The following is a 14,617-nucleotide window of genomic DNA, read 5'->3' as shown; positions in this document are numbered from 1 at the left end:
TGGTAGCGAGGAAGTTGCATGGATCTGGTTAGAGGAGCGCCTGATTTCTGAAGTTCTCATGTTATTTTCACACGTGTATATCTTATTTCTTACATTTTTTGTTTGAATGTTCGCTCTTTAACCGTAATGTTTAAGAGTATAAATTAATTAATTAAAGCAATAAATTCATAAAAACACCGTGATACAAGAATATATATGACAGATACTGATTTAATTAGACGTCTCAAATAAATTATCAAATTTAATTTAGTTTAATATAAATACAATGAATTAATTTTATTATAATGTTCTTTATAATGAAACAAACCTCTAATTGGTATTAAAATGTGAGCAGTCACGGGACGCCTGGCAGACGTGAAACATCGACATTATTTTGTAAAAGTAATATGCAGAAAAGAACAGATTGTGATAGGAACTAAATATGTCATAATGATAAAATAAAATTTTACGATTCTTTTTTCCAGATAACGATGACTTTTTATTGAATAAACATTTATTTTCATTAAATACAAAAATTTACGAATTTTTTTCAAATCGTGACTTAATTCGTTTAATCAGTGACTACGAAATACACACACCGTACATAATACTGCATATAGAAATAAAATTTTACGATTCTTTTTTCCAGATAACGATGACTTTTTATTGAATAAACATTTATTTTCATTAAATACAAAAATTTACGAATTTTTTTCAAATCGTGACTTAATTCGTTTAATCAGTGACTACGAAATACACACACCGTACATAATACTGCATATAGACTGTATATATACACGCTATATATACCATCATATAGCGTGGTGACGTGTCGCCACGGCATGCGTCGCCACGCCAGAAATCGGTTTTACGTGCGGCTATAGATGTTTCACATCAAAAAAATAAATAATGACGTCTTTGTATCATATCACCCCTTTGTATTAAATCATAAAATAACAGCCTAATAATTGTACCGTTACTCATCTGTCTCTTTTCATGACAGCGTTAACACAATTTGACAGAAAGAGACGAAAGAGTACTTTAATTACAAGAGAGCCATTTGACTATGATAATGAAGATGATAATATTATTCTTTCGTTCAAGAATGCACTCTAGAAAGAACCTCTGAGAACCATAAGTAATGTAATGTTTCATCAGTATAACACTCGAAACAGAACTAATTTGAATGTACGACCAACCAGCCTCCAGAAGATAAACCACTCCCTGTATGGAAATTGTATTCGTTTTTACATACTCCCAAGCGAAATTGGAGAATTATCACTAAATAAATTCAAAGCCCTCGTTAAACGTAAATTAATCAATAAAGATTTAATAAATTTTACAAATATTTAAATGGTGATAATCCTTGGGATTGATTTGCTCCAGTTCAAACAATTTGTATGACTCAAAACTAAACGATTAAAAAGAGTGGCGGAAAGTTTCTTGCCAGTTCTTCTTGACCGCTCTACGCCCTTGACTTGCGAACTGGTAGTATGTGTTAATTTACAATTAACTAGTGGACCCGACAGACGTTGTCCTGCATGATATTTCAAGCAATTAGTAAAGCAAAGTATGAAAGTACCGACTGCAGCGCCATCTGGCGGGCTGATTTGTGAATCTAAACCATTCCCAGATCCCCTTGAACACACACAAAAAATTTCATCAAAATCGGTCCAGTCGGTTGAGAGAAGTTCAGTGACATACACACTCACAGAAGAATTATATATATAAAGATTTAACTTCTTTTCTGACGTTCATAAGTGTACTTGTTTACCTATACGAATTAAGATATTTTGAGTTTGAGTTTGAGAATGGTTACAGGTTCGATTTCCCCTACGTTCAAGTACGACGAGGACTTGGACCATATGGCCTTAGGCCGTGCGCACTTGGCTGAAGCTCTAGCGTTATACGAGGAGGCTTTGAGGCTGCAGAGGATGTGTCGGTATGTATTTTTTTTTTTAAGACAATTCACACCAATTGAACTAGTCCCATGCTAAGCTGGTGAAGCTTGTGTTATGGGTACTAGGCAACGGATATACATACATATTATAGATAGATAGACATATAAATACATATTTAAACACCCAAGACCAAAGCACAACACCAAATGCTCATCACATCGATGTTCGTCTCAGCCGGGGATCGAACCCGGGACCCATGGATCAGGGGTCCCCCCCAGTCAGGGGTAGGTACTAACCACTAGACCAATGAGTCGTCCACTGTCCTAAAAAGATTTTACCTATGTTAAAATTACCTATATTTAGATTAGTTATATAACTGTTGTGATATTAATTTCAGTGAGTTACGTGGTAAAGAGGCATTGTCTCTGGTAGTTGGGGCCCATCGTGAGCGAGCGTCGCGGGACAAAGCTCAATTGGCCGACGAACCAGACTTCGCAGACCTTCTTGATGTACCCAATATACTGCGTGAGTTGATAGTATAGGATTAAAAAAATAGTGCACGTAAATTTATATGAACGTTTTTGTATTCTGTGTAGTTAAGGTAAATCTACTAAGCCATTATTTAAACTCAAACTCTTTATCATAGTGTAAATACCATTTAGAAAAAAGGGATGCTTTAAATAATAGAGGATTTTATTTATACTCTATATTAACCACTCGCATACAACAATAGAATATAAGCGAAATAATGAAACGTCAATTGCTATGTACCGAATGAATGCAATGTACCTGTTGAAGAGAGTGCCTACGAGATTTAGGAAATCTCTAATAGAACTAACATAGCCTGAGTGAGCAATATGTACAGCTTTGGTTCGTACAATTATAAACAACTTGTTACACAGGAATATAGTAGGACTATGTAAATAATAAGTGAATATAGAAAAGTTTAACTGTCCTTTAATAATAATAAATCGTTTATTTGCAAAGAAAGTGGTACATTCAGATTGATTATTTATAAAAAAAACCGCACAATTAGCCATATAAAATTAGGCATGCAAATGTCATATTACCATAATGTCATTTGGAAAGGATGCGCTCAATTGCAAACCAAATAGGAAAATAAGATCTCTTCTAACACAACATTTAGAAATTGGGCATGCGCATTCATTTTATTTGACTGATACCCGTGTTTCATTCCTAATTCTATGGACATAGAACGGTCTACTATAAAGCCAACCAATCAGGGACAATTTGACAATTTTTTTTTTCAGTTAACAATTTTAAGATTGTAATTTGACGGTTTCACTTCAATAGATTACAATCTACCGAATAATAATACGTTAAATTGTAAGAAGTACGTTGAGTTCACAATCTTTCGACAGTTTACAATCTCGCGAGATAGATTACAACCTAACAGTATTTACAATTTTACGGTGACATACAATGGTTGATATATGTTTAAATAAAATAGTCACATTGCACCGTTTTGACTAAAGTAATTAGTAACTCTGTCTCTTCTCCTCACAGCGAAAACGCAATTTGATAAAAAGAGACGATAGTAATATAGCTAAAAGTCTGCAATGCAATTTATTTATTTTTAATTTACGCAAAGAATAATGAAATCGCAAAATCTCTTTGAGCAACAAAAATCTAAAAATACTTTTTTCCAGCTTCATCTAAATTCCAATTGGCCCTGACGCCCCCGGACTTTGCCCAACACAGAGTAGAGGACCTATTTAAGACCCTCGGGCCTATAGCTGTCTTCTCAGCTAAGAGGCACTGGAGCGCACCAAGACTCGTTCAGTTGCAGAGAGATGGAGAAAGACGGAGGGAAAGAAGGAGTGATAGACCAAAGGTAACGAATGTAGCCTTACTGATTGTGGAACCCCTTGATGGGTCAAAGAGGAGATATTTATCAGTCTATTTTTGGTGGGTTCTCGTATGAAGGGACTACGGATACTTGGTTGCACTGCATTACGAAAACGTACTTATAAAATGGTTTTGGATCCTAAAAGGTCATTATAAAACGATATCCGATAGTTTTAGGGTAAAACAGTGAAATAGACCAAAAAAGCTTGCCTCCGACGTCCATCTATCAGACTGTTCTCATCCACTTATATTTGAGGTATAATATTACTGAAAATTCCTTCTTTTTAGCGAAAACCAAGCGACAAACGTGACCGTTCAGAAGACAACAGCACGTACTACGAAAAATACGACTACGAAGTGACGAAACAAAATGGCGTCTACATCAACTATGAGAGCCCCAAGGAGTATAAGAGGGACTTAAGAAGAGCCGCCAGCGAATACGATATGAATGAGGAAGAAGGATTCGGGTTTACTGTTAGAGGGGGGGCGCCAGTTGTCATAGCGGCTGTTGAACCTAACTCATTGGCTGATGTAAGTTAATTCTCTCTCTCTCTCTCTCTCTCTCTAATATGAAATATATATTCTGGCTTCTTTTTTCATTGGTTCTCAAGCTATAAAATAAATCAGTGGCGCTACAAGCTTTTTAGGGGTGGGACTCTCATTTCTGTAGCTTTTTCATGATCATTGGGTAATCTAATAGGCAAGTAGGTGATCATCCTCCTGTGCCTGACACACGCCGTCGACTTTTTGGGTCTAAGGCAAGCCGGTTTCCTTACGAGGTTTTCCTTCACCGTTCGAGTGTTAAATGCGCACATAGAAAGCAACTCCATTGGTGCACAGCCGGGGATCGAACCTACGACCTTAGGAATGAGAGTCGCACGCTGACACTGTTCGATCGACCTATGAGTATGTCATAACTCATAATACATATTTTCTAAGTAACCAGGAAAAATATGACATATAATAATTATTTCCGCCCAACGTGGAGTTATTACTGGAATATAGTTTAAATAGGAAGTTTAAGGAATTTGTTTGATTTTTTTACAATCTTTTTCAACTACTTTACAACTCGATTTAAAAAAACAAAACTTCATTAGATTTTCATTAAATTAATTACACGAGCATTAAACATTTTGTTAATACAAAATATGTACGAGGGATAAATCGTCAGAATTTGGAAATTAAATGTAAAAGACAATTTTTTTTTATCAAACATTCGCAACATTCTTGCGAAAGTCCATGCGATCTTTTGCATTCCTATCGGTGTTGCCAAACACTATGTGCTTTAAGGTAATAGTAATAGAAACCATAATTTAAAAAAAAACGTGTGGCACTCGGGGACTGCCGTGGTAAAGCTATTGCATAGTATTTTTTATCAACCTGCAATTATTATAATTATTTATTTATGCAGTATTTTTTTTCTTTGATATCAATTTCATTTTTTTTATATTAATTCAGTCTACCACTACCAGACTCAGACTAACAATCCTATATATACGTCACCAATCTCGTTAGAGAGATGTGGATACGCAGTATGCGTTCTGTCCCACTCTAACGCACCTGCGCTACGTCACCGATCAAGCCAGACCGATGTGAGACGCAGTATGCGTTCTCTCCCGCTCTAACGCGTATTGTACCATAGTATGTCAGGTTTATTTTCGTTACGGAATTACTTGATTCGGTCGCCGAGCTCAAATCCCGAGATAAAATCTAGGCAATAGCTTAAAATCTATTTATTTTTGATATTCTATAGTTGAATTGTTTTTACAGATGGCCGGTATGAGAGAGGGTGACTTTATAATATCTATCGGCGATACTGACGTGAAATGGTCAAGTCACGAGGCCGTGGTAGCATTAATACAACGCGCAGGACGGACGCTAACACTACGACTTGCTACGCCCATGGATAGTGGATCTAATAAGGTACAGATTACATATGCACTTATAGGTACCAAGAATAACTTATATATTTATTTCATATATTATAATTTATTTAATAAATTAATATATAACTTAACTAATCAATTGGTACTGTTTTTGAGTTGCTCAAGGGCGCTAATTTTATATTTAAATTTGCAGTCATCTCCTGAAACAAGTCGCCAATCTTCAACCCCAGGGTCAGTATCAGCGGCTTCCACGTCAAGTGGTTCCACTGGTGCCACAGCAAGATCATCCGCCCGAAGGATGCCCTCCTGGAATCCATTCCGCAGACATTCAGCGCGAGATCACGCACCAGCTCAAACCAACGTCATATTCAGATAGGTTGCTTATTATACCAAAACGTGTGTAATGTCAAACTTCAATGTCAAATGGTCATAACGAATAGAGACATGAAAGAGACAGCAATGGTAGACTTTAAGTTTATCCCTTTTTATGTAATACCATTATCGCTCTGTCTCTTTCTGTCTTGTTTTTGAAAGCATTGTTATGTCCATTATCTATACCGTTTTTAGATTCCAACTTGGTTCACTTAAGAAATATAACAGATACTACTACTAAGTAGTTTATTTAGTACTTTTACTAAAAATAATATCCTAAAAGACGCAGAAATTTATTTTTTTACAAAAATTTAAAATGTGTGAAAGTTGTTTGTAACCCTTCCAAATATAACATAGGTTAGTTGCAGAAATATATTCCGTCCATAATTATTTTGTTAACCCTGTCGGAGTAAACTAGTACTTAATTTTTAAAATGGCTATGATATTCCAAAGTATTTCCGAATTTAATATATATTTTAAAACTATTTATTGTTTTTTACGTTTTTAAGCCACTCTCCCGCCTTTTTTCATTTTCAACTGTCACTTCTTTGTCATTTAAGACGTGCACAGTTGCCGAAAAAACGATGTTTTATAAGGCAGACAATTTTAATGGACTATATATAACCTCTTTGTTAAAGCTTTTACTATTTTGTCTATTTAAAAACTTTATTTTATGTTCTGTTCCGTTTTTAACAATTTACACGTAGTGAAGCTGAGCATTCTCACAGATACAATATTCCTTTTTTTTTTTTTTTTTTTTTTTTAATATTATGGCAACAGCTTCAACTTTATGCCAGTTTCAAGTAAAAGGTTGGGAAACTACACGCGAAAAAAAATAAACAAAGACATCAGAAGGAAATAAAGGGATAAGCTGGTTAAAAATAAAATATGTACATAAACATATTACATCTTAATATTATTATAGATTATGAAAGAAGATAATACATTATAATACAATAAAGGATAAAGCAAAAGGCAGGAGATTTTAGTCGGAAACGGAACATGAAGTGATTGTAAAGAATTCAGAAAGGAGGTACGGTCATATTGGGAACAAGAAAAGAAAATATGGTCAAGGTCACCAATATCTTCTCCACACTCACAAATATTACTATCAATAATACGAAGCCTTGCTAAATGATGAGGTGTACAAACATGTCCTAAACGCATTCTGGAAATGATAGAAGTGACAGTTTTAGAACTTTTAATCTCAAAGAACCATGGTCTACTGGGGATCCTGGGTTGAATTTCAGCATAATGTTTGCCTTTGAACTTGCTGCTTCTCAACCAAACATCATTCCATGACTCCCAAAGATGGGTTTTCGGGAGAGCAGCTAAATCATGACAATAATTAATGTATGGGACTATGTCTCCATCCTTTATAGCTTCTTTAGCAAGCTCATCGGCTTTCTCGTTTCCTTTAATTCCACTGTGACTTGGAATCCATGCAAAGATAACGGTGTAATTTCTTTGAGAACATATTAAAAGCTTATCACGTATTTCGCAAATAATAGGATAACAAAGTTTCATTTGGAAAGGAAATTTTTCAAGAGATTGTAGTGCACTTTTTGAGTCTGAAAATATGATTGTACTTTTAGATTTTAATAAAATAACTAGTTCTAAAGCTTTTAAAAGAGCAAAACACTCTCCAGTAAAAACCGAGGATTCAGGAGGAAGTTTAATCTTTTGAATTATTTTATGTTGCCAATGAATTAGACCAACTCCAACACAATCATCAACAGAGATTTTAGAGGCATCTGTAAAAATATAATCCCAACCTTCCCAATTTTGTTCCTCAACGCTACTCATGAAACGAATATTTGTTTCCAGAATATCTTGCTTACGGACGCCTATATTATATCTTATATCCGGATCAAGAATTAAAGAATTGAATTGTGTCATAAATATGGGTAATGATGGAGATCGATGAATGCGGCTGTGTAATGTTAAAAATTTACGAAAGCTTATTATTAGACATGGTAATGATTTGTGACGCCAGTAACGGGATGTATAAATAATATTGTTCAATTCATGCAGCCTTCCATGTAGAGGGTGGTTAGAAAACTGCATAGATTTGAACAAGAATCGATCACTTAAAAATTGCCTTCTTAATTTTAAAGGAGGATCGCAGCATTCTACTTGTAAAGCATTGGATGGGCTTGATTTCATTACTCCTGTCACAATTCTCAAAGCTTTTGACTGAATGACATCAAGTTTTTTACTTCCCAAGACACTTCCTCCATCTAAGAGAAATGTGCCATAATCTAAAACAGATCTTATAAGCGCGTTATACACAAGTTTCATAGAAAACGCATGAGCACCCCACCATACACCTGAAAGGCATTTCATGATGTTAAGCAGCTGTGCACATTTCATAACAACATGTTCATAATGGGCAAGTCCAGACAATTTTGAATCCAATATAACTCCTAAAAATTTAATTTTTGTTTGGAGTGGCAAAGATTGACCATTGAAGGTCACATTTATTATAGGAGTTTTGCGTTTTTTGGAAAATACGACTATAGAACTTTTGGAAACTGATAGATCTAGGCCATTTTTAACTAACCAGATATTAAGACAATTAAGTGAACTAGACATGGAATTGCAAGCCTTAACCACAGATTTATCAACGGAATAAAAAAGAAGATCATCTGCATATTGTAGCACATTTATATGGGAATTTATAGATAATTCTAAATCATACGTGTAAATATTATATAAAAGTGGGCTTAGTACCGAACCTTGGGGAAGGCCTTTAAAAACTGTTCGCTTTAACTCGGTAATATTACCATCTTTCTGAACGATTAATGATATGTATCTGCATGATAGTAAATTGATGATAAAACGTATTAATAACGTAGGAACCTGTAGCTCTAATAATTTGCGTTGTAGAATAGAAATGTTCACATTATCATAGGCGGCAGAGATGTCCAAAAAGGCAGCAACAATATCTTCATCACGCGAAAAAGCTATGCGAATATCTGTGGTCAATATAGCTAAATTGTCTATTGTAGATTTTGACTTCCGAAAACCGTATTGACTATTGGCTATTAAATTATTGTTTTCTATAAACCATTCCAAACGATTCTTCACAAGATGTTCAGCAATTTTAGTTAAAACGGAGGACAACGCAATAGGTCTATATGAGGCAACATCATTGGTAGGTTTGTTAGGTTTTTTAATCGCTATAACTTCTTGAGACTTCCATGTTTCAGGAATATTACCTGTGACCATGACGGAGTTTATTAAATTTAAAAAATACATTAAGGCAGTATCACCAAGATGAGATAAAAATGAGTACATAATACCATCCTGACCAGGAGATGAATCTTTAACATGTGAAAGCACACCTTTCAATTCATGTAATGAAAAAGGAGAGTTTAAAGAGGAACTGTCATCTATCAAAGACGATTCCAAAGGAAAGTAGATCGATTCAGCAGCTGATGGAGGAGCTAATCTGTCTAAAAAGGCATTTGTTAAAAAAGGGGGAAGTGAAGACGATGATAAAGATTCTTTGAAAGCAGATCGAAAACGTTTAATACTTGTCCAAACTTCTGAAGGGCACGTAGAAGGAGATAAAGAAGTACAAAATTTTTTCCAGCCTGCCTGCTTTTTATCTCTGAGGAATTTACGTGTGGTACTAATAACTTCATTGAGAATATCTAAATTTTCATTGGACATGTCCTCAGCATAGACTCTCTCAGCTTCCTTTCTTCTGCTTACAGCAACCATACATTCTCTATCCCACCATGGAGGAAAAGGAATCTTTTTAGACGGATTTCGTTTGACAGAAAAAATCTGATCGGCAGATTCTATTAAACATGTAGCCAAAGCTTCAGAGGAATTGGTCTCACCACCGCTAACTAATTCAGGCAAATCATTTATTTTAGATTCGACAAGGATTTTAAATGCAAGCCAATCAGCATTATTTAATTTATATTTCACACGAGGTTGTCGTTTTTGATAAGGAGAGCGTCTAATAGGTGAGGATATGATAATCGGGAAATGATCACTGCCAAAAGTAGATGATGAAGTGTACCAAGAACGAGAAGAAGCAAGATCTGGAGTACAAATTGATAAGTCAACCGCGCTAAGCTTTTCATTAGGCTTTGTACGTCTGGTTGGTGAGCCAGTATTAAGTAAACACAAATTATGTAAATCTAATATTTCAACTAAACGTACACCATTGGAGTCAGTAGTGCCACAACCAAACATTTGGTGATGAGAGTTAAAGTCACCCAATAGAAGGAATGGACGACTAAGTGAAGAAAGTAAATTATTAACGCTATTGAGAATAACAAAAGAGGAACGAGCTAGGTAAATGGAAACTATAGAAATATTATCAATTTTTATGCCGACAATATTAATGGCATCATTAGAGATTAATGAAGAAAACGCTATTTCAGAAAAATTAATTGAGTTCCTGACAAGTAACGCTACGCCACCATGGCCATCAAATCTATCATCACGCAAGCAGGTATATCCTGGGATCCTTAATAGGTACCCTGGCTTCAACCACGTTTCAGATAACGCAACAACAACGGGAGAATGTTTATTTATCAAATATATCAAATCATGTTTCTTTGGAACAACACTCCTGCAATTCCATTGAATTATCTTGGAATCCATTATTTTTAATAACATTAACTGATTTAATTTTTTCATTAATAGAGGCAACGTGGGACGGTTTCAATAAGTTTGAGTTTATTAAACTAGTTAATAATGCTAGTATCATTTCTAATACATCAGATTTTTCTTCTTCTTTATTTTTGTGTCCAACCAGAGCACTGCCATTTTTAGGCTCTGGAACTTGGAAATCTTTTAAAACATTATAATGAGCAACACGATCATAACCATGTTGTGGTTTACGAGGAGAGCGAGGTTTTAAGAATATTGTCTTTTTATTTGAGGCATTAGTAGAATTATCACGAGATACAGACTTCGATGCGGAAGAATATACGGGTTTTGGTACTTCCGGAATTGTTGAACTTAATGCATCTGCGTATGAAGGCTTAATAGAAGAAAAATATTTACTGGCTTCGGCATAAGACATGCAGCTCTGAGCCATTTTAACTTTGATTTCTGTCTGTCTCACAAATTCTGGACATGACTTATCTATCGCTGAATGGGACCCTTCGACTTCACACATTACACAGTACAGAGGATCTTTATCTGACCTGTCACATGATACACCTGCATGTTGACCTCCACAGTTATAACATATTGGAGTCTTAGAACGACATTGAACTTTGGTATGACCATAACGGCAGCATTTATAGCATTGTATGGTAGGATAAATATATATTTCTACTGGAAGAGCATTATAACACATGAAAATCCTTTTTGGTAAAACTTGCCCATCAAATGTTAATACAACTGATTCAGAGGGTTTCCAAGAAACCGAGTCATTAATTTTTACCTTGCGATTCAAACGTCTTATTTTAAGTATTTTGCCGCAGCCTATAGGTACGGATACATTTTGTTGAACTTCCTCTACACTCCAATCTACAGGGACCCCGCGAACTAGACCCATTCTTGTTACGCTGAAAGTGGGAATGAAGGCTTTTAACTTTTTCGTTTCCAAAAGATTGCAGTTAAGAAAATTATTGGCGTCTTTATAATCGGAAAAGCCAACTACGCACCTGTTTCTTCCTATACGCTTTACACTTCCGGGAATAATATTATTAAATTTGTTCTGCTTTAAAAAATTGCCAAATGTTATTGGATGGAGAATAGTCCCATCGTCAGGTGAACTTTGAATACGTTGAACATGTATAAAATAAGGGGAAACATCGGTAGAAACATATTCAGCACGGCCAATCGAACGGGGGTCCGTATTGGTTACTGAAGTTGTGGTGTTGTTTAAATTTCCCGCGTTAGAGTCTTGAGAGATATTTGAATTTTCCGTGTAAGATGTTGATGGTCGAGAGGATGTGCTATGTGAATTATTATTATTTTGCAAGTGTGGAGATGACGTGGATTGAGATATAGGTTTTGAAGTAACCTTTTTAATTAAAATTGACTCATCTTCTACATTGCATAAGCTTTCGCACTGACAGTAATCACCGCTAGAACCACTACCTTTCTTTTTCTTAATTTTCGTACATTGGCGACAAAGGCGCAAATAACGTGTTCGTTTACGACTTCCTTCACCTGTTTGAGATGATACCGAACAATCGGTATCCATTTTGTCAAATTCATCTTGTGAACCAACAGATACATTTGATCCCACAGGGAGATTCAAGCCAACAAGGCCATCATCCCCCCGACCTAGATCGGGGGGCTTGTTCATACAATATTTACAGAAATTACAAAAACTTACCGACTACACGATGACACTATACACAAATATGATATAAAGATTACATATAATACAAAAATTAAAACTACCAGCTTATCCTCTGCGTTTTAACTAGTAAAATTAAATTAAATATTCAACACCGTGAAAAATACGTCTACCATGAACGAAGTTTCCCGCGCTTTTTACAATATTCCTTTATCATAATTTAATATAGAGTTTTTCATCTCTTTCTAGCAAATTGCGTTTACGCTGTGTTAAAAAGGGACAGTTGAACTCAATCAATGTATTAAAACTGAATGATTTTTGACAAGGAGAGTTCGTACTAATATGAAAATGCTCAGTCATAGTTTAGTCTATTACTGAAACGCCATCTATGGTTTAATTTTTTTTTTCTTAACCTAGTCCAGAGGATAAAAAAGTATTATTATTTGCACACTTATCTTTCTAATTGATTTTTAATAAGTTTTGGATGTGATCGATATTAAAGTTTTATTTTTGTAAAACATTGATCGCACCCAGAAGTCCCCTAAACCTAATTAGATGTAACAATTGAATGTATATTATGTAAAGTTAATGAGATGTATAAATTATCGTTTTAATATATGTATATGGAAAATAAATAATTTTTGTTTGAAAAATGGTCTTTGATTTTTAAATAGGTATATAGTTAGATTTGGGAAACTAGATTTTTATTTTAAAAATAGATAAATAGAATAGATAAGACAGATTATACAAATCTGCAAAAAACTAAATACCTATATACAGTTAATAGACTTAATACGGTTTAACCAATTACTACAAACGATGCACTTAATGGACTTAAGTTAATCGTAACAATATCGATATCATACATTGTAATTTGTACTATAATCCATGGGATACATTTGTTTTGTACCCGCTTTAGCCATTATGCCAGGTGCCATTTGACTTTACACTAATCTATATATATATCTATATATATATAATGAAAATGGTCTTCGTTTGAGGCTCAATCACGCCTAAACCACTGATCGTATCGACATGAAACTACCACCATTCGATGCGAAATTTTTCCTAGATGGTTTATGGCTATTTATTTATTAAATTCCAACGTTCCTTCATTTTATATTGCTGTTTTACTTTTATGAAAATTTATCCATACGGACTTCACCGCGGAAACATTCGGGGAGGCTTCCTAGAACCTCTAAACGTCAACATCTGTTAAAAACTCGATTTTCGAAGTATTTCAATTTTCTTAGCGGGAAGTTAAAAAGAAGAATAATAAAAATATGAAAAAAAATAAAATAATGAAACATAAAATTTATTTTAATTCGTCCAGCAAAGCGGGCGCGAAACGGCTAGTTAATTATATAAGACTCGAATAGTGTAAATACTGTGAAGTCTCTAGGTCTATTAAGAATAAAAACAGTATTAAAACAACAAAACAACTTTATTTGTATAAGTATTATCAACTACAGTATAACAAGGAAAACTAGGAACTACAGTTTGAATCATCACATATTCATATAACAATATTTGGTATTTAAAATACTCATATATATTAATTTTTTTACTTAAGTCATACTTAGCGCCGACTCCCTTTAAAACTATTTTCTCTTTCTCTTTTTTCTTACACTGGTTGGATGACAATTAGCGCTAATTACACTAGCAAATATTTCTTGTACTTTCTGTATACATAGTGTTACAATAAACTTCTTCATAAAACATAATTCGTGCAATTGGAGTTTTAATTTTACAAAATCAGATACAATCTATTAACTCTGGGCCTCAGATTCTGTAACTGTTTCGTGGTCATATTTTTCCTAACAGGCAGTAGGTAGCTATCTGTGCCAGATACACGACCAACTGTCGGCGACTTTTTAAGTCTGTCGGTGTCCTCAAGAAGTTTCCCGTACGAGCGACAACAGACAGAAAGTCCATTGGTGCACAGCCGGGGTGGCGACATGCACGCTGAAGCCACTAGGCCAACACGGCTACTTAATTTTAACATAAACATGACAGAAAGCGACAAATAAGTACTGTAAATAAGTGTCCAATTAGACGAATTTAGTTTACATAAATTAGGGGCCATCCATAAAGTACGTCACACGTTAATCGGGAGGGTATCACCGAAGTGTGACATCGTGTGACAAGGGACATGGGGGGTCAATACTTTTGTGACGTCACATGTTAAAATTTAAAATACTAAAACGCAAAGTTTGGATGTGAATTAAAAATTTACAAACTTGATCTATATTTACATTGAAATACAAAAAATATAAATATTTTTATCTTTAATTAATATAATTAATCGTTTATTATTTTCTAACTAG

At 34.6% G+C, this 14,617-nt stretch overlaps 1 protein-coding gene across 2 annotated transcripts in view; it reads left to right on the top strand.

The window, feature by feature from the left end:
- LOC125050069 (rhophilin-2) overlaps positions 1–6,736 on the top strand; it is an 84,152-nt gene extending 77,416 nt beyond the window's left edge. For both annotated transcript variants that reach the window (XM_047649644.1, XM_047649646.1), the window contains exons 11-16: positions 1,801–1,921; positions 2,278–2,405; positions 3,551–3,735; positions 4,038–4,280; positions 5,520–5,672; positions 5,829–6,736. In XM_047649644.1, the coding sequence (XP_047505600.1) occupies positions 1,801–1,921; positions 2,278–2,405; positions 3,551–3,735; positions 4,038–4,280; positions 5,520–5,672; positions 5,829–6,011 (1,013 nt within the window). In that variant the 3' untranslated portion in view covers positions 6,012–6,736. The remainder of the gene's footprint in view (positions 1–1,800; positions 1,922–2,277; positions 2,406–3,550; positions 3,736–4,037; positions 4,281–5,519; positions 5,673–5,828) is intronic.
- Positions 6,737–14,617: the final 7,881 nt, after the last annotated feature.

Source organism: Pieris napi, chromosome 6, assembly GCF_905475465.1.
Source record: "Pieris napi chromosome 6, ilPieNapi1.2, whole genome shotgun sequence".
Taxonomy (NCBI): domain Eukaryota; kingdom Metazoa; phylum Arthropoda; class Insecta; order Lepidoptera; family Pieridae; genus Pieris; species Pieris napi.
Note: the sequence above shows the minus strand (reverse complement) of the source record. Positions and strands in the feature narration are given on the sequence as shown.